At 43.4% G+C, this 21,359-nt stretch overlaps 1 protein-coding gene across 9 annotated transcripts in view; it reads left to right on the top strand.

Moving 5' to 3' along the window:
• The window catches only part of SH3KBP1 (SH3 domain containing kinase binding protein 1), a 321,598-nt gene that overhangs the window by 284,315 nt on the left and 15,924 nt on the right, over positions 1–21,359 (top strand). For all 9 annotated transcript variants that reach the window (XM_019755429.2, XM_074323349.1, XM_019755427.2 and 6 more), the window contains one exon: positions 1,112–1,197. In XM_019755429.2, coding sequence (XP_019610988.2) covers positions 1,112–1,197 — 86 coding nt within the window. The remainder of the gene's footprint in view (positions 1–1,111; positions 1,198–21,359) is intronic.

Below are 21,359 nucleotides of genomic sequence, written 5' to 3'. Positions count from 1 at the left end.
TGTACTGGCCCAGTCCTTTTCCCCATAGGACTTGGATGGGCCTGTATCTTACACAGCCCGGGCCATGTGGGCTTGCACTCGTCTTCTGTCTCTTTCTCCCATTTAGACCATGAGCCCCTCCAGAGTAGGTACCACCAGGCTTGGCCCTCTCGATACCCCCAGCATGGTACCTATTTCAGAAGTACTCCTTGAGTAAATTCGCTACTCATTGTGTAGTTGGGCGTCAGGCCATGGTAACTACCAGGAGCTATGAGATGGACTATTTCTGTTGCTTTCTTGGGAACAAGTGCTTGGCTTCCCTCTCTCGTTTGATAGGCAAGGATCTTTTCCTATTCTGTTGCCATCACCGACCTTGGATAATCTCGTTTGGGGCTCATCCCTCCCAAGAGGGCCCAAAGAGCTACCCTTTTTGGAAAAATTTGGAGGCACCTTCTGCTCATGCATGAGCCGGCTGTTTCTCTCATCATCTTGGAGGCCCGTCCCTGTCCCCAAGGGCTGCTCCTAGCCCAGATACAGAGGGAAGTCTCTCGTGTCCTGATGGGCACGGGGGCACCCACCCAAGAGCTGTCTAATTTTACAGGCCTGTGCCCCAGTGCCAGCTTTCAGGCTGCCAGATCTCAACTCGACACCTTGTGCCTGTCAACAGCCTGGCCGGTGCCTCAGCCCCAGGCCAGAAACCCTTTTTCTCAAGGTTAAAAGTAATCAGCCTTTGACAAGCAGCATTGGCTACATTCCTTGCTCCTTAAAAGGAAAGCTCCCAGTTATGGTTTGCTGGTTCTTATTTAGCCATGGGGTGGAGGCAGGGCCTATGTTGTACCCTGTGTACCAGCAGGAGAGTTTGTGGCTGAAGGTGCATTGCTGAACAGTCATTATTAAAATAGCCATCTTTGAAAATGTGTGCTGGAGAGGGGGGCATCCAGTTTGTCGGCTGCTTTGCACCAAGTCCCATGTGGCTGGATAGCTCGTTGGCTCCCACTGGCTTCCTCACAGGCGACAGTGCCACCTGCTCCACGCACAGCACACTCCTTATCCTGTGTGCAGCAAGAACGCTGACAAAATGACAAGGACACACACCAATTATTAAATGCCTGGACTTGTGTTTTTAATGTAGGGGTGACGGTCCAAAGATTGACTTGGTGGGCAGTACGCTATCCAGCATCCTGGACAAAGACCTCTCGGATCGCAGCAATGACATCGGTGAGTAAGGAGAGTGTTCTTGCTTCTCTGTGCACAATTTTGAAAGAACTGGCAGAGCAATGTTTGCCCCTTCAGGAAACCCGGTGAGAACTAACACAGCTATTTAAATGCAAGGCTAGCAGCCCTCTGTTGGTTTTAGGTGTTACAGTTATGTAAACAAGGGGAGATGGTGGTTCCCACATGAAAACACAATGCCTGGGATTTTCACTCTCCGCGGTTTTAGGAGAAATTCCTTGCAAGTTCTAATGAAAAGAAATGATGAATATACCTTTTTGTAAAAGTGGGCATTAGCACTTACATTCATATTTTCCAATGATTTATGTACTTAGTATAAAAAGGTGAATGGGTGAAACAGAATGGCAGAGTTCATTATAAACACAGCACTAAGTGTTTCGACTTTGAGTTTAAAATGAGCTTTGGTGTGATAATTGCCACTTAGTTTAGAACATGAATGATTTTTCCCAAGGTCGAGATATCACCATATGATAAATGGGAAGGTAGCTCATGTCTCTGTGGGTGAAAAAAAGAGTCAGAGGGTCTTTTGGGAATATGCGTGGGTGGTTTGAGGTGACATATGTGCTGATTGAGGCCACTGATGGTCCGACGTGGGTGACAGCCCTTTTAAGTAGTCCAGATTCAAGGACTCTTTTTTTTTTTTTGAGCTTTACATCTTTCATTTATACCTGTCATGGTCATAACTTAGCATTCTCATATTCTACATAATAGGCCACCTTTTGGAATTTGCCTCTTTTAAATTAAATTTTGAAATTTTGAAATAAGTATAGATTCACACTCCGTTATAAGAAATCATGCAGAGATCCACATACCCTTACCCAGTTTCCTCCAACGGTAACATCCTATGAAACTGCAGTGCAAGATCACCACCAGGGTACTGACAGTGACACAATCCACCAGGTTCCCCAGTTCTACTACCCTGTTTCCCTGAAAATAAGTCCTAGCCGGACCATCAGCTCGAATACATCTTTTGGAGCAAGAATTAATATAAGACCCAGCATTATATTATATTATATTATATTATATTATATTATATTATATTATATAAGACCTGGTCTTATAGTAAAATAAGACCGGGTCTTATATTAATTTTTGCTCCAAAAGACACATTAGAGCTGATGGTCCGGCTAGGGCTTATTTTCGGGGAAGCATGGTCGTACCTGTATGTATTTAGCTCTATGTAATGTTGTCACAGATGTAGGTTTGTGTATCCACCGCCACAATCAAGATACAGCAGATTCCATCACCACTAGCATCTCTCTGTTGCCCTTTTATAACCACCCCCACCTCCTTCCTGCCCCCTCCCCTTCCCTAACCTCTGGCAGCTACTATCAGGGGTTGATTGAACATGGACGATTTCTAGCATCATTTGCGTTGGCTGCTCAGTTTAGAAAAAAAGGTCTGACAGTTGGCAGGCGTTGTAAGAGGCAACAGAGTGCAACGGGAGTATTCTCATCACCTAGGGTTACTCCTCTGCTGGGGTGCCATTTTCTTCTGACCCTGCTGATAGAGCCGCGTCTTCGCAGCTGCTGACCTGCAGTCTCTGATCTGAACTTGTGAAGGCTTGGCGGTAGGATGTGTCATTATGACCAGAACACCAGAAATACTTGCCCTGTTTCCAGAAACTGTTCTACATCCTCAGTCAGCTTTTGAGAAGCCCAGTCAGGAAGCTTGACCAAAAGCTTCTGATAGCTCGGGCTGATGCAATAATAATAGAAATGCTGGCGTGCTGTAGCTTTTGTCCTGGTTAAGGGCAGGGAAGAGCTGAGCAGAGGAATGCAAATTAATCACTGGAATGAGTCTGGTTAAGTTCTGCTTCTACCACTGCAGTTTAGTATTGGGGCCCCGTTTTAAGGCAGTGTGACCGGTGGGCAAAATGTCGGTGGAGGTACCACCATAGGGCTTCCCACAAGAAGGGAGGTGTTTCCTTACCTCCAGTATACACGGGCCGTTCTTTGCTTGTGAAGAACATTGGCCTTGGACCTTTATTTTCTTTGGGTCTGGAGATGACTAAGGTGGCTGTCACCACAATATGAATCCCATGTTTTTCAGTCTGACAAGCTAGTTTGGAAATGTTGGGGGCATTGATGGAGGGGGGTTAGTCTATGGAAGCTTTTCATACTGTGGAAACTAAGCAGCAGTTGTATACATTTGGGAGCCCAGAAAGAGATGCTGAGGTTTAGTGCACTCTCATTTTGCCAAGAAGATATTAATCCCAGAAAACTATAATTCTTGAAGCTAGTAATTTGACGTATATGTTATTTGCATTGCGAGAAACGATGATTGGTGGCTATGTAATCAACCACTGCATAATTGAGTACCTACTACTCAAGTGTAAGACTGAATGGTTACCAACACCCTCACACACAGGCCTGCCTTCCAGGGTCTTTGGGTCTATTTGGGCCCCTAAGACAGCAAATGAAAAGTGAGGTAACACTGACGGTCCATCTACGTGATTGCTGAGTGGTAAAGCAGTGCTGCTCAGAGTTGGGGATGCTCCTTGGTACCCGGGGTGTTAGGGCAGGCTCCGTGAAGCACGACAGACTTACCTGGAGCTGGAGTTGGATTTGCTTAGGTAAAGGCAGAGGTAAGCAGGGACATCACCTGGCGAATGCTGGTAGTTTAGCATTCCTGGCTGCAGTTGAGAATTTGTGCGGGCAGGGAGTGGGGGTGAACTTGGAAATGGAAGTCGGGGCTGGATTGAGTTTGAGCAGAATGGATTTGTAATTTATTCTGTAGGCAGTGGGAGTCGTTTATGGTAGACACTGAGGTGACATGATCAGGTCTAAAAATTCAAATAATCACAGGTGGAACTTTGTGGGACCAATGGCATGAAGGAAAGATGGGTGTCAATAGTCAGGTTATTTAATAGTTGAGGTGAGAGGCAATGAGAGAGAACCAGAATTAAAGCTGCTCACAAAAGGACTGTGAAAGAAGGAATAGATGTGGAAGCAGCAATGCAAGAGAATTATTGTTAGGCCTGAGTAACAGACTGGATTTGGGAGTGGGGAAGAGAGAAGGATTTGTTAGTTGTGACATTTTATGGTTGGATGGCTGGGGGGAAAAAAAAGCCTTAGGTAGAAATAAGCACGTCTGGAGGAGGAACTGGTTTGGGGGGCAATGTGATGAATTCATTTAAGCATGTTGACATTTGATCTGACGTTCCCGTGTCAGTGCTGGATGAAGGGTTGAGGCTGGGGAGGCGGGCAGGGGTGGCAGGTAGAGATTCGGACCTTCCGGGAGGCAGGAATGCAGGGCCAGCGTCTGCAGTCCTGGGCTGGGTGCTGTGATTCTGCTGCTTCCTGACCGGGTGAGCTTTCATAATCTACGTAGTCTCTCAGCTTCAGCTTCTTTATCTGTAAACAATACCAAATGTCTACCAACTCTCTCATCTTATCTTCCAGAATTATGTAAATCACTTGGTGGGCTGCAAAGAAAAAAGATAGAGATGTTTATTATTCATGTTGTTGTTTGCTTAGAAGTGATAAAGTCAAGAAGATAAACAAAATCCTTACCATGGGAAAAAAAGAACCTAGAACTGAAGACCAGATCCTGCAGAAAGTCCACGTCTAAGGGAAAAGTGGAATCTTGTAACATCACAGGGGCCAAGAAGGAGAGGACTTGAAGCAAAATGTCTTTAGGCCCAAAGGCAGGAATGCTCTCAAGGAGAATAGGACATTGCAGAGGGGTTGGCTCTCTTCAGGGCTGCGTCTGCTTTTGTGGCATCTGTTCATTGCTTTAAATCAAGAAGGAAATTATTTGTACCAGAATGTTTTGTTAGTGATTCAGACAATTGAAGCTGTCCAAATGTGGGTTGCAGTGAATAACAGAACACAGTTCTGAAAGCCATTAGAAATCATCAGTGTTAGCTATAAATACGCGTGTTTCCTCTTAATAAAGCTATAATTTTAAATTATTATAATATTAAATTAGAGAACATGGCTTTTTCAGATCTCTTGTGGGCAGCTACCAGCATCTGTCATCTGTGATAATTGAGAATGAAATCAGTTGGTCCCAAACTAAGTTGTTGATGTCAGTGTGAGATATTGTTTGTATCAAACTACGCAGGCATATTTCAAGGAACAGAATAGAAAACATGGATGAGCTCCAACACAGGCCTGCGCATGAATAGAAATGAAAATTAAATTGTCCAGTTTTCTCTTGCTGATGGAAGAATCTGTTCCGATTGAATGAGAGATTATAGGTCGTGAAGTCAAGTGCCATAACATTTATTTTTATTATGGCATATATTGTAGTTTCCACGGCATGGCAGAATTTATTGTTACACTTCAATACTATGGAGCTTTTCAGTTCCATTCCCACTAAAGCACTGGCAGCAGGCTTCCAGGTGGGGAGCAGCCTGGGAACTAAGCCATCTAGTTTCAACTAATTGTTTTAGAAAAAGCCCTTCTCATTCCTCTTCAGTTGCTTTCCGCCTTTGTTTTGACTGTTGATTTTTTCCATTCTATTAGGTTGGTGCAAAAGTAATTGCGGTTTTGCAATTTAACCTTTTAAACTGCAATTACTTTTGCACCAATCTAATATTTGAATCTCATCATACTGTCCCCACTCCATCTCTTTACGTGGACGCCACACCCTCTTCACTTGAGGAAGCTGAGGATTTCCCCTCCATTTTTTCAGCCTGACCCACAGACCCACACTTAGTTAATCTGGGGGCCAAGTGTCACTAGCTTTAAAGTTGATGGATTTAGGAAGCGCAGATCTGGTGCGGAAGCTATGGAGACTAACTTCAACTTGTCCTCAATCTCGCACAGATGCCTCCAGGCCTATTCTTTTGGACTAGGAAATGCAAAAGCACTTCCCTACCCCTGGGAATGCTATTAAGAGCTACCATATTTTGTTGTGTATAATGCACTCCCATGTATGAGCACCTACTTTTTGGCCCAAACTTTCAGGGAAAAAATCTTTTGATTTAATTTTTTTATTCAAACTTTTATTTGTTTATATTTAGGTACTTTTTTTGTATTATAAAGGAATTTTAGCATTTATTTTTTTAACATATTATGGAACAAGAAATTTTATTTAATAAATAATTACGAAACACAGGAAGAGATACAAGGTATAAGAAATTTTATGTACCAGTAACAAATATACGATATTTAAGCATCATAGAAGGCCAAGAACTCTGTCGTTGCAAGTTCGTTGTAAGTTCAACAAAATCGATTATCATATTGCAGGGTATTATTTTGCATGCGGATATCGTTATTGATTTCTAGAGTTACATTTTTAACTCATAAGCATAAATAAAAGAATTAAAAACATTTATATAGATACGGAATTAGTACTACCCATGTATAATGCACATCCTTATTTTTCCTCACAAATTTGGGCAAAAAAAGTGTGCATTACACCTGGCAAAATATGGTCATTGATTTGGGGTGCTGGAAGGGTTCTAAACCTGGACTGTGGTGATGGTTGCACAATTCTGTAAATTTACTAAAAATGACTAAGTTGTACTCTTAAAGTAGGTGAACTTTATGGTATATGAATTACACCTCAATAAAACTGTTAAAAAGGAAAAAAAGAGTGAATTGAAATTTCCTTAGCACTCACTTTGATGTCTCAATGTCACAAAAGGTGTATACACCACTCATTTGTAAGTATGGGCTTAGAAGTGCCCCTTTGCCCCACTTTATAAAATAGTTGTGTTTATTTAGACTAATAGCCACTATATTGTTGTTTCTAAGTTGTTAGTAAATCATTCTTTTATAAATAGCATTATGCTTTAGATATATTAAGAAAAGTCTCTAAAAGCTTGTAAAGGAATCATTTTGTAATGCAAATAAGTTCCCTTAAGGTGTGAAATAAGTATATTGTTTTCCAAAGTTTTCTTAAATTAAGGCCTGCCTGGACATTGATTAGTATGATTACAGCTGTGGTGATAGAATAGTCATGAAATGTTTGGAAAGCTTAGGAGTGTTTTCTAAGACTATTTGGGGGCAGAACATGCCTTTATAATCCTTGACTCCTCTTTCAGGTACGATTTGCAGGTAGTTGCTTCTGAGGAATGTAGCTGTGTATGTAATGGCCTCGTGTGAGACCCATTCCTCCAGTACAATGAAGGGCATATACATCTGCCCTCTACCATTGTCTTGAGGTTAGAGTGGTGAAATAACAGCAGTGGGAGCCAGCAAGAGGAAGGAAAGAAGGAACAGTCACTGGGTGTCAACTAGCTATCTTGAATCTTTTGTACCTTTCTCATCTGTAAAGGAGGTGTAATGACTCTCATTTGTATAGGGAAGGGGCAGGGGATACCAGGTAATTTGGGCAAGGTTAACTGGCTAGTGAATAGCAGAGTCGAATTTGAACCCAGGTCTCCTTGACCCATACACCCAAATATTTCAGTGCATGAGATTGGTCTACATCTGCAGTTCTCAACCGCTCTCCCCAGGGGATATTTGACAATGTCTGGAGACATTTTTGGTCTCATCACAACATGGGGTTGGGGTGGGAGTGAGGATGCAACTGGCATCTAGTGGATAGAAACCAGGGATGCTGCTAAACATCCCACAATGCACAGGACAGCCCAACAACAAAGACCAGTCCAGCCCCAAATATCAATAGTGCTGAGATTGAGAAAGCCTGGCCAGTCAAGAATCTGATGGTGAATTTGGAACTGCTGGGCCAAGGACAGTGTCCCCTTAAGTAGGCTAGGGCCTTGTGGTCCTGGAGTTCGAATCGCATTTTCTGAGAATCTCTATATAATGTAGTTTGAAAATGGTTTCAGGGCTTTTGGAATCCAATGATTTTATATGCAAAAAGGTAAATATATTTTAAGCAATTAACTTAAACATCGACCACGGAAGTCTCAATGACTTTTGAGAACATTCTTCCTCAGGCTGATGGCAAGTTACCCGCCCTAGAAAAAAATTATACAATTTGAGTCTGAGTTTCACAAGAAAAGATTGTTATATTTGAGATTAGATACTCTCTCAAGATTTAATATCCAATGTTTAAATGGGTATTAAATAAAAGGACAACAAACATGAAATTTAATTAATGCTATGTTATGTAAATGTGTGCTCTGTATACTAAAGCTTTGCAAGATATATATGAAACCGTTTAATAGTGACTATTAACACAAAATTTTTGTTATTATGACACCAAATCTCTATAAACAAGTGATTGCATTCTTAGTTTGAAATTTCTGCCTTTTACGATAGGATATCATTTCTTGGGGTTCTTGGACAGGTCTGGGGCGTAGACTTAGATCCCTGGCTTTGAGCTGTTGGTTTTTCCGTCCTTTTTTATATTTTAAATTTCCTCTTTGGTTCTTGTAGCATTTCAGGTCAGTTGAGTGATTTCCCAGGTTTAATAGGACAATGTATACTGTGACCTGCCCGCCTTAAAGAACCCCGTGAGTGACATTTGGAGTGTTCCAGATGAACTACTGGCTGAGCGTGTATGTGAGCAGCCATGTCTCTCACCTCTCTTGGGATTAGCTGCTCTGACATGGGAACTTTCATGCGAGGTCCACAAGAGCTCACTCCTACAGACAGTATCTCTTTACCAGTGACCTTCAGACACGGCCTTCAGGATCAGGGATGGGCCTGACATTACCTGTGCTGGGACAGGAAGATGTGATCGCCGTTATGGCAAGGTCGAGTCTGCAGATGAGGCTGTGGGGTGTGCATGTGTAGACACATGCCACTCTGGCTCCTATTCAGGGACACAAGTCATGATCAAAGTTTATATCAGGACTATTTGAGAAGCAATATGCATTTCTCAAGTGTGTGACAACAAGCAAAAGAGATTGTGCTTAGGGCCAAACGCTTTATAACAAGGAAGTGAAACTGGTTGTACTTCTCATTGATGGGTCTTGAACCTAGTCAGTCATCTGAGCATTTTTGGTTTCCTCCCACACTTCGGGAGACTCAGCCTTAGCTGTGGTTAATTCAGAAGAGGTTCTATGCCTGGATCTCTCCCTGCAGTGCCCCCCACCCCCACCCCGGTTCCCAACCTCTCACCTAAGACTTGTAGGGCTCACAGCCTAGGTTTGTGCTGAGTAAACAAGCTCAAGCTGGCAACCAGCACTGGTTTCGAAATCATCTTACAGTTCTCTAGGGGATGGGCTGGGCTGGTGGCAAGGTACTTCTTGGTACTTCCAAGAGTCTGATCCCAGATGTAAACCAAGGGTGTCCTGTTCACTGGCAGACCTTCACAGTTAGAAACGTTGGTCCACACCAAAACCACGGTGCTCACCTCTGCCTCCTCGGCCCTCTTCAGAGTAGTCCTGGCCTTTGGCAGTCCCGTGGCTGGGTCACACTTAGTTTTGATGGGTTCCACACACATCTTTTACCCCATCACATCCAATAAGTGCAAAAGCTACAAACATTCAAAGTACCAGTAGGTAGAGTCTCATGAAGACTACAGAAACACAGGTGGGGGGTAAACAAATTGAAGTGAGGAGGCAGTGACAAATGTTTCATAACCTCATGGGAGTGATGTATTTGGTGATGTGAATTATTCTAAAACACAGAGAGTGAGCAGTGCCATCCTGCCTGAGCCACCTACAGCCATCAGCCTGCAAACGAGGAAAACTAACTGACTCGTAAGTGGAGCGGAGGGAGATTCAGGTGTGTAGCCAGCTCAGTTCAGCTGGCTCTTGGCTCGGAGACAGTCACAGTACCCAGTAGCCATTTGCATCTGTAGTCCACCTGGAAGTTCACCTGTGTGCAGAGGCGGCATGTCCTCCCTTGGGATTTTGGTCACCTGCTCTCTGTGGTCAGGGCCCTCGAATTCTTCCATCAGCCCAATGGTTTCAGTGTCCCTGCTTTTGCTACATGCTGAGACCGTTTATAGCTTTGAGAATAAAAATGCGAAGGGAAACCCAGTGGGTTCAAAGTAGTCTATGCACAGAAGAGCCTTACACAGTAACCTTTGTTACATCCACAGTGTGCTCAACTGAGGCCTCTGAGCTAGGAATGAACGTGGAAGCAAGAAGGGAACAGGTGACGTTCCGCTCTCAGATTACACATGGCATTTTTTTGGCCAGCAGTGCCCCCTCCGCCCACTGCCTGTACCTCACAGATAGGCAGAGTCCAGTTACGGCTTCCGTTTGACTTGTAAATATCCAGATGGGTATAACAACGGGCTGGAAAACCATGCTCAAGTGCCCCTTTGTCCTCGTAAAAGCATTCTAGACAAAGTAGGCTTTATTAAGGAGGAGAGCTGGGTTTTCCAACCCCTTCTCTAGCCATGGACGCTTGCTAAGGCATGTTCCCAAAGCCTTGGCCCTCTCAGCCTTCTGCTACCTTTGATTCGTTCAATGAGAAAAATGATGAGCACTTGAGGAAGGAGGTTGGGGGGACCCATCAGAAGGTCATTAGATCTGGTGGTGACAAGCTAAGGATAAGGTGTAAGTGAACAGGGAGCCCTGATTTAAAGCCAAAAGAATCCTCTTTATTTAGCTTCAACATGACCTATGGTGGCCCACGCTCTCTATCTTCCCAGGCCTGAGTCATCTCTCCCTGGGGTTCTTCATAATCTTGGGAATTTCACAGACTCATCTACCAAAAAACAAAACAAAACAAAACCAAAAAAAGGCTTTTAATGTGAGGGACTGCTGATTTTTATTTTACAAATGCCATCACCTGGGACAAGGAATGTAATCTTCAACTTTAAAAATGGAACACATTTAGCTTCCTGGGAGACTCACAACATTGACCTTTTTCTTGGTGCTTTGTGACCGGCGATAACTTTGTCATGGACACTTACCAGTTCTTGAGTTGATGTTTGAAAACCACAGATCTGGCACATGTGCAGAGATGAGGGTGGGAGGAGAGGAGAAATGTCAGGGGGCAAATAAAAGGTCCCAGAGAGTGGCAGGTGTTGAAGCTCTGGCAAGAACTCACCACCCAGAAGTGTACAGTTAGCAGATTAATTTTTTTACACAGATGCAATTGCTTGTGACTTTTTAAAATCACTCATGGAATGTCAGATTTTTAAGGGCACTTGAAATACTTTGTACCTTAGTCCTAGTCCTTCCCCGGGGGCTGGAGAAAGGGGGCCGCCAGCCCTTCTAGCAGTCCCGGACGCGCCTGTCCCTCCCAGTACAGTAAAAAGAGCTCTCGACTTCGGACAGGAGGGATTTCCTGCTCAAGTTTCGCGCTCAGCATAATTTTGACTTCCGTGTAATTCTGGACATTAGGATGTTAGTGTTTCACACGCAAATTAAAATTTTCTGAATGTCTGACTGCTCCTCCTTTGTCTAAGTAGAGTGCTGTTGAATAAGATGGGGTGCCCCCTGTGGCTTGCTCTCTAAAAGGAAAACTGCCTGCTGTAGCAGACCATGGGGTGCGACCTCACACCTCTTTTGATCTTGGTTTTTTAATCTTTAAACCAGGGGCTTGGATAAAATGATCAAGGGGGGCCCTGTTCAACCTGGCACGCTTGTCTCTGACTCTGTTTCTTTTAGCTGAGTTGTCCGGACATTGAGAAAACTGCTCTTTTGGTAACCTCAGAATCCTCTTTGAGACTAATACCATGTTTCCCTGAAAATAAGACCTAGTTGGACAATCAGCTCTAATGTGTCTTTTGGAGCAAAAAATTAATATAAGACCAGGCATTATATTATATTATATCATATTATATTATGTTATATTATATGAGACCTGGTATTATGTATTATATTATATTATATTATATTATATTATATTATATTATATTATATTATTATATTATATCATACCCGGTATTATATATTTTATGTTATGTTATGTTATATTACATTATATTATATGAGACCCGGTCTTACATTATAGTAAAATAAGACCAGGTCTTACCTTAATTTTTGCTCCAAAAGACGCATTAGAGCTGATGGTCCAGCTAGGTCTTATTTTGGGGGAAACATGGTAGCTTTATTCTTTCATTTGTCCATTTCCTCAACTCCTTTAGTTCTGTTAGTACCTTTAAACCAGAATTGATCATTCAGCGCTTTCTAAGGTCTAATCCACATTTTTCTTTGACCTAAAGATTTTTGCTTGTAAAAGATTTCCCGGCTTTATGGAAGTCTAAGTAACTAACAATTATGGGAATAGTAGTTATGGCATAACTTTTTATAAAGTTTAAAAATTATTTATTTACCTTAAAAAACTTATTATGATTTTTTTCACCCAAATTCTTACAGAGAAATGTAAAAAGGGTAGGATGTTTGCCATTCTAAATAAATTTGAGTTCCTAGAGCAAACATGTTATTAGAGGCAAGATAATCCCAGAGGGTCACCAAGAAAAGGATGTGGTGTATTAGATAAACCATGGGTTCTTAAATAGGCGCACTTGGATTTGAATCCTAGCTCTGCAAGTTCCAGGTTGAGTGACTCTGAGCTCCACTTTCTTAAGCACATAACATAAATCAGCTGACTGAGATTTTGATAGCTGCATCTGAAATCATTTCATACATGATCTACTCAGTTATATCTTTATTTTAAAGACCTTCTCCCACTCCTCCAATTACAAAGGGAATAGGTGGTTACTTTAGAAAATTAAAGAACACAGAAAGTTAGAAAGTGCAAGTCTCCTGGTATTTCAGCCTCTCCCTGAGATAATCACTGTTAATTTGTGATATATGCTTTTAGAAATCTTTGTATGATCAGATGGATGGATGGATCCTTTTTAAATGCGATCATGTTATACATATGGTTCTGGTCCACAATTGTCTTTTGTACTAAATAATGTATGTTTGACATCTTTCCACATAAGTCACATAGATCAACCTTATATTTTTAAAGGCTACATAATATTCCATTGTATGATTCTACCACAGTCAGTTCTGTGGGAGCAATGCTGCAAAGAGCAGCCTAGGACAATGTTCTACAAAAGGGGTTACCTGTACCTTGGGGGGCCATGGAAACTTCTCAGGTTACATATAGTGCGCATCTTCTTATGTGCTCATTCTTTACATTGATCTCCCGAGAGCCCTGGTATCATGGTGCTTCTCCTTTCCCACTCTCCTGCCCCAATTACGCTCCCCCACTTTACATGGCACAGCCAGTCTCTTGCCCACTCCAAAGGGATGAAAACCCCTAGTGAAAACTAAGAGGCAGCTCTAAGACTGGTGTTGGAATTGAGAAATTGGGTGACTGTATTGACTGGACAAAAAAATCCATCTACAAGTCAGTTGGTTTCTAATTCTTTGCTTCCGGCAAAATTGAAGGTCCCCTCTGAGTTGTTTGCTGATAGATTATTAAACACAGTTCTTGATGATGCTAGACCACTGTCCGAGTTTTGGTGTATAACTTGGAAGAAGTTTAAAGAATTCTTTCCATTTTCATCTACTTCTACTTATGCGAACAAAGTTTCTTGGCACTTAACATCTATAAAATGAAAAATAAGAATAGAATCGATACCAAATCATGTTACTCTGGTGCTAAGTAATAATCATCCACATATGCATGAAGTATTTTGGGGGGAAAAAACAATAAAACTCTACTTTTTTATGCTTATAAATTATCAAAAGTGTGTTATGTGTGTATACATATGTTTTGATCATTTGTATACTAATAATAATGATGATGATAATTCCATCCAGAAGAAAAATATTTGCACTTAGAGCCTTTTGACTTCAGGAAATAAAAAATCATAAATTTCAATTTATATGCATTTTTATAGCATAAAAAGATGATAATTGACAAAGGACAAAATATACTAAATTAGAATAAAATTCGTTGGAAGTATGATGGAAATATAAATTCAAGGAGAGGAAGGGAATGATGTAAATTTTTCAACTGTTAAAGAAAAGCTTATTCATGATCTTTTTTAAATGAACGATGGTGGTTAAGTTGCTGTGGTATTCAAATACATATTGAATGTATTTAAGAGAACAAGAGAATTATATTTTAAAATATCAATATTTAGATTATAGCAGAAATTATATCGTAAAGTTTTGTGACTAAAACTTACAAAAAACTTTAGATGTGAATTTAAGATGTGTGAGGGGTACATGGGTTTTCAAAATTATTTTAGGAGGTACTTCTTTCCCACTCTTCCAGTCTGAAGACCACTGGCCTGATAAATATATCATTCTACACTTACCTAACCATTTCTATGAGTTAATTCCTAGAAATAGAATATCTAAAGTTGCACATGTTTACGTTTTGTGATTGGTATTGCTTGCCATGGCTGTTTTGTCTCCTCCTGTATCCCCTTCCCATGCCTCACCCAGAGACTGGCTGACAGTGCTCGCTCAGTAAATATGCGCTCAGTGAATGGACTGAGCATGGGTGAGAAGAAATACCTGATGTAGGGCTATGATAGAGACCTTTGGTGCCACTAGCCACAGGTGACTATTTCAATTGAATTTAAATAATCGCACTTAACCACATTCCACGCACTCAGTAGCCACATAGGGCTAGTGGCTACCATATTGGATAGTATAGATATGGCAGGTTTTCGTCGTCACCGCGAGTTTTAATGGATAGTGCTGATTTAGAGTGATTATACTTCCATTCTCAAAACTATCCCTATGACTGGCATGCAGTAGGTATTTAATAAATGTTTGAGTAAGTGAATGAATAAATCAACTCCTCTCTTCCTCTCTTATTCTTGAGCTACAAGTTTCCATGTAAACATTACTTTGTACTGAACAACCAGACATTCTGTTAAATTGCATAACTCCTTCCATTTCTTGCCAGCGATGTCCTTAAAGAAGCCATCCCCTTTTTGTCCTTATAAAACACATTTCAATAAAATAGAACAAAGGCAGGGTTTTTTTATCAAAGCATGCAGTGGTTTCTTCACAAAAGAAAATTATTTTTCCTAGTATCTTTTCTCATTCTTAATGTTGAAACCAATCTCAGAATTTACCATTGTTCGAATGAGAAGTAACGTCCAGTGTGCCTGTGGTCTGTCTAGTGCTCTGTAATGGAAAGAATTCCACGGACATGAATCTGAATGTGGCCCTGTTCCTTTCTGGTTGTGACCTTGAGCAAGTTGTCTAACCTCTGATTCTCCCTCTCTCCCTTTATAGAATAGAGCAGTGCCTACAGGGCCTGGGTTTTGGGGAGGGTTACATGAGTGCCCCTGTGTGAAACATGCAGTACTAGGGTGGCTGAACAGTAACTCAAACCTCTTTACTCTCAGCAGCTTGTGTCTTGCAAACGTCACACCTGGCTTATAAATGAAAACACAACAGCTAATCTGCTACAGCCTTACACATTTTGGAGGGCTTATTTTCCTGCAGAAGCTGATCATTGCTCAAACGAGAATTTTTCGGTTGGGGACTCAGCTAACACAGGTGTTGATTTGACCCGTAATAACGGACCCATCTTTGTAATCTACACAGATTTTCCACACTAGTCACATGATTTACGAATGAGGTGAGATTTCGGCCTGTCCAGACTGCCTTGCAGAGGAAGTACTTGCAACCCTGCAGGTTTAGGGTTTTCTCATCTTCAATCTTAAAATAAAAAGTTTTTTAAAATTGAAATTTAGCTTTACTCTTTGATCTCTGTTCTCAAATCCCACAACTTCATCAATGGTATAGAAAACAAAATTCTACCTGTGTGATTTGAAAGAGTTTTCACATCATCTCTCATTCACAAAACAACAACCCTCCGAAGCTGATAGCTCAGATCATTCTCTGGTTTTTGTTGTGTGTTTTTTTCCTTCTGGTGGAAAAACTGAAGCCCAGAAAAGTTGTTCGCTAATTTATTCAATAATGTATTGAACACACACCTCAAGCCAGGAATAATGTTAGGCGTGGGACAGGGGTAACAGCTACAGCTTGTTCCCTGGCTCGTGGGGGAGACAGATAAATCAGCAAGGAATGTCTGTGCTGGGTGCTAAATGCTGAGGTTGGAGTGATGTGTGACTAGGGGAGCACTCAAGCCAGCCTTTAGGGTACACTCTGGCTTCTTGGAAGAGGTCCCAGGTGTCCTAGCCAAGCCTTGATGGCCCCAGGGGAAGAGAGGAGGGGGAGGGGAGAATGTCACCAGAGGGACATAGTGACAGGTGGGCACCTGCCACGCAGCGAGGGCCTTGGCCCTGGTAACGATTGCGACTTCATGGGAACTTAGGAAGAACTTAAAACAACAAAGGGACAAACTCAGATCTACACTTTAACATCTCTCACTGGTGGCAGCCTGTGGTGTGGTACAGGGCTTGGAGTGAGAAATCTGTTATGGTGGCTCCAGGCAAGAAGTTCCAAAGCTTTAAAAATCCTTGACAAGGGCGTGGAGGAGAAGGGGCGGCTTCCAGAGATACTAGGGGGTAGTGACATTGCCAGGCTTCAGCGGAAGGGAACTTCCATTCCAGGGTTCTTTCTCGAGTCCAGAGCAGCAAGTACAATGAATAAACAGCCATGCAAGAGCTCACAACTAGTTCCTTTGATGACAGCTGGCTTGTCTCAGACTTTTGACTGTTTCTCCTCTGTGTTTTCAGTGGAGGAGCTTTAGGTCACCTGTGGTCACTGGTACCATCCCTGCCATCTGTGGAAAATGAGCCCACATTTTCTAATTGAACTAAATAGGGTGTGACTGAAATTCATGGAAAATGGGCAATTTCACATGGCATGAAGAGTCAGAGGCCTTTCCAAGCTGACTCTGTGTCCAACGTGAATTATCCCTGGATGTCTGCAGAGGGCTCGTCTTCCAAGCATCACAAAAGCCAAGAGCCTCTCATCCTTATGAAACTAACTTTTAAAAACTACCCACCATTTGCCCGTTCAATAGTTTTGGATTAGCTTATGGGCATTAAAACTGTTTTTTAGTAAGAGAAAAACTCCCCAGCCAGGCTGAAAAAGCTCCTATCAAGTTTCAGCCTGATTCATTTCAAAACCACCATGAAAATTGGAACATTTTTTTCGCACCACAATGGATTAGTCATGGAAATTCTGCCTTAATTTCAGCTACCATGGCCACAGTCATGAAAGCGTGCTCTGGGCCACTGAAAAGTTAGGTTGTAGTACTGAAGAGTTTCCCCCTTCACTGACAGAAAGCAGAAGTGTGTTGCAGCTCAGGGTCTGAGGTTCCTTTTTCAGCAAGTGACCTCATACTTGGTGCGTCTTTTTCTTTCTGGCAGTTTGGTTTTGTTGTTGTTTCCAAAAAGTGCTTTGATAAGCACAAACAAGAAAGTTAAATGTAGTTGAATATGCATGAAGAAGTTAAGAGCCGCTCCCCCTGCAGGACTCTGGCCCTCTTGAGTGACAGACAGATGAGGCAGTCTTTTTGGCCATCTGTCGTGGAAACGCTGGCTAAGTGTGGCCAGGCTTCAGCATGTGCGGGTCTTTTTAGTGCAGACCTCAGCCAGTAAAACAAAATGGGCCAGCCAAGCTTTCTCTGCAGCCGTGGCACAGAACGCTGCTGTCTCATGTCCTGCCACTGGCCACCTCTGCAAACTGTACTCCTGGAAGCAGAGATTATTCTTGAGATAATTCGTTCATTCGGTGGCTTGTGCAGTTATTCGCTTGTTCCTTCATTTACAGAATAGTAAGCACATTTCCCTCCAGGAATGCACTAGATATTGGGAGTTCAAGGATGAGTTCCTGCCCTCCTGGGGCTCACAGTCTAGGTGCAGGAGACAGACACCCACCTCTGAATTGTTTGGGAAGTGTGATTTATTACAGACTGCCATCTCACACTGTCAACCCCTCAACTCCCAGGGCGACTTCATTCTCTCAGTGGGCCCAGGAGGGTGAGCGGGGAGCAAAGATGGAGTCCTCCCTAGAGTCCGGCAGACATGTCCTGGGTGTGAATTGTCTGTCCCTGCGCCCCAGTGGATGTACCGAGTCCATTCCAAGGAGGCCTGAGGCTGTCCCACCTGCTCCCCTTGCTCCTCACAACCCTCTCTCATGCCACTCTGCGTTCTGAGTCACCTCGCAGGCCTCCTTCTCCAGCTGCAGTGTTTGTGACCTGTCACCAATCACCCAAGCTTTCAGTTGCCACTCTGATCAACTGCTCTGGCACGTCTGTTGCGCCCCACACCAGGTTAGCACTGCCCAGCCCAGCCATGGAGGACCCCCTGCGGATGAGCCTTACTCCTGATAGCTCACCCGGCAGGCTGTCTACTCACAGGCCCTAGAACTCCCCATCACGCCCCTGGTGGCCCCGGGCCCCGCGCTCTCTCCTATTCCCTGCGTGGTCAAGTCTTTACTTATCCCTCCTTCGCCTCAGCCCCCATCCCTCCTAGAGCAGTGCTTCTCTACTTGGCTGCGTGCTCCTATCACCTGGGGAGATTGAAAACCTCCCCGTGCCCAGGCTGCACCCCAGTTGAATTCAGCCAATCCCCGGAGTGGGATCCAGGCATGAGTCTTTTTCATTGTCCCCGTGGTTCCACTGTGCAGCCAAGGTAGAGAACTGGAGTCACTTTGCCTTTAATTGTTCTGCAGTCACTTCACCCTGCTCAGGTGTTGTCTCCAGAGCTTGCTTCCCTTTCCTGGACAGAGCCATGAAATAGGTGGTCCCTCTCAGCCCCTGTGGCACCCAGACGAGGCCCTCCACAGTGGATTGTTCACTGGCACTTTGAACAGCCCTCTCCTTCCCCTCCTCCCCAGCTGCCTGCTCAGCATCTGCTCCTCAGTTTTGCGTCCTCTCCCCTCACCCTCAGGCTTCCTCTTTGTGCTTGCTGTCCTCCGCAGCCAGCCTCCCTCCCTCAGCAGACCTCCCTGTCCTGGGCCTTATTCCCTGCTCCCTATTGGGGAACTGCATGGAGAACCTGCTAAACCCATTGTATGCAGAGTTCATACAAAGATATTGGCGGATACTTTTCTATCAAGAAAAAATATCAGAGTGCAGAATGATTTGGCAACTAATCATCCAACGATAAGGGACTGAGTCAACAAATCATGAATTGCAATACAGTAGAAGATTATACAACAATCAAAATGTTTATGAAAAAGTTTTAGAGACATGACATATTATGTGAAGTAAAATAAGCAGAATGCAGTGCTACGTATAGTGTGAACTAGACTATAGAGAAAAGCCTGGAGGGTAATATACTGAAATGCTAATAGTTGTTACCCCAGTGTGGTAAGATTATAGTTGACTTTCTTTTGTTGTTACAATCTTTTGTTTTAATTTTTTAAAATTACACATTGAGCATGTATTACTTTTGTAATCAGAGAAAACATGATTTTAAAAACGTTCATTAGGCGGATATTAATGTCAGTTGATGGCTGTTGGCATCAATTCAAGAGTGTAATGGGGAATTTCGTTTTCAGACAACATGGAATTAGTAGAGGTGAGTCCTGAGGTGTGGTTGGGTGCGGAACTTTTAGGAAAATAAGATTCTCTTAAAGAGAAGGCCTCTGAGAAGGTCAGGCCAGTGAGCTGGCTCTGGAAAGGCCCACGTAGCAGTGGGGGTCTTGGCCCACCCTTGAGCCCTGCTGAGCAGGCAGGCAAGGTGGGGCCCTTTAGGAGCCTGACACTGGGGTGCTGGGTGCTGATTGGCTCCGTCTTGGCCTCTGAGCACCACTGATAACGTAGTTTTCTTTGTGCTGTCTCTGCAGATGGTTAGCCTTTGTTTGTACTTGCCTTGCCCTGATAATATGAGTTCACCGAGTAATTATTCATTCACCAGGTGGTAGAATAAAGTCAGTTCATATAATCCCAGGTGTAATGTAATGGTTTGTCCTGATCAGTCACTTGTGCTTGGTTTTGCATATAAAGGAAATAGTTTGCAGACAACACCTGCCTGTTCATTAATAGAATAAAGCCATCACACAGCCAGAACACTTTTTATGGCCATCAACAAAAGAGCTCTCCTCCAAATAAGGAAGGAAAAAAAAACCCACATAATTTTTATCTTTTCTGTCGTGAACCATCATAACTGCAGTTACAGGTTAGGATGTTTTCAGTTGCAAATAAAGAACATCGGATTAAAATTGGCTAACATGACAGAGGGTTATTAATTTCACGTGGCAGGAAGTCTGGGCACTAGATCATTCCAGGGTTGGTGGATGGCTCATTGAGGTTGTCAGTCATCCAAGGTCTTGCTTCCACTTTTTTTTTTTGCTCTGCCATCCTCAAGATCTCCAGGAGCATTGGCCGTGACACCCCTCATGGTCATAAAATAGCTGCCACAGCTCCAGATATCCTATTGGTACACAACAGCATCCCAAGCAGGAAAGAAGAAAGGGCGGCAACACATGGCCTTCCCCTCACTTGCCTCTCTCTACCTAGAGAGGAAATCTCTTTCCCAGAGGCTCTCAGTAGACTGCCTTTTATTTTTCAGTCACTCAAATTGGGCTACTTGGCCATCTCTAGACCAATCACAGGCAAAGAGGGGCAGGATTGACATCATTGGCTTAGACCAAACATAGTTCAGCCCAGGGACGGGGCACATTGTCCTGAAACAAAACTGGGGTCTGTTAAAGGGAAAATGGGGAGTGGCTTGGGAATGCAATGCCAAGCATAGCATATGAAACACAGTATATTTGTCAGGAAGAGACGGTGTTGCCCCTGTCACAAGCAATAATGGGTCTCAGGGTTGACACCATCCTGCCAAGCCATTCCTTCATGCATCACACACACATCTACACTTCTGTGGGGACAGAGCCCCAGAGAGCAGTTTCCAGGCTCTTGGCCTCACATAGAAAAGTGCTGGCTCAGGTAGTAGATGGTCATCAGCTGTGACTAGTTGGCCGTCAGCTGTTACCGATTCACCATTGGCTACTGATATAACTGCCGTGGCTAAGCTAGCAGCAAAATGGGGGCTAGTAAGAAGATGGTGGTTGAGCTAGCAAGAGCGGATTGCAGTTAGCACGGCGGATTGCAGCTAGCAAGTGGGGTTGGTTGACAGAGAAATGGACGGCAGGTTGCGGATAGTGTGGCTCCTGCCTCTTGTGTCTCCAACCCAGACGCCAGCAAGAATATAGTGGTATGACTCCCCTATCTATGGCTCCGTGGGTGTTCCTTTTTGGCCTCACCATGTCCTATGTTCTTATGTGGGGAGCGGGACAGGAGACCCCGCATGACACCCTGCATGACAGCTTCATTTGTAAATCCCCAGAACTCTGTAGATCCAGGGAACTGCTTGGTCTGATCATTAGTTGGAGAGGGTGGCAAGGTGAAGGCAGAGGCCTTCCTCCTGGACACACACCAAGTGCAGTCATGATCTGCCTGAATGATTCTGGGTTCATCTGAGATGTCAGTCATAGGGGTGTGAGCTCTCTGAGGGCAGGCTCATGTCTG

This window comes from Rhinolophus sinicus, chromosome X (assembly GCF_036562045.2).
Source record: "Rhinolophus sinicus isolate RSC01 chromosome X, ASM3656204v1, whole genome shotgun sequence".
NCBI lineage: Eukaryota > Metazoa > Chordata > Mammalia > Chiroptera > Rhinolophidae > Rhinolophus > Rhinolophus sinicus.
The sequence above is the reverse complement of the archived record's forward strand: the minus strand, read 5'-3'. Positions and strand labels throughout refer to the sequence as shown.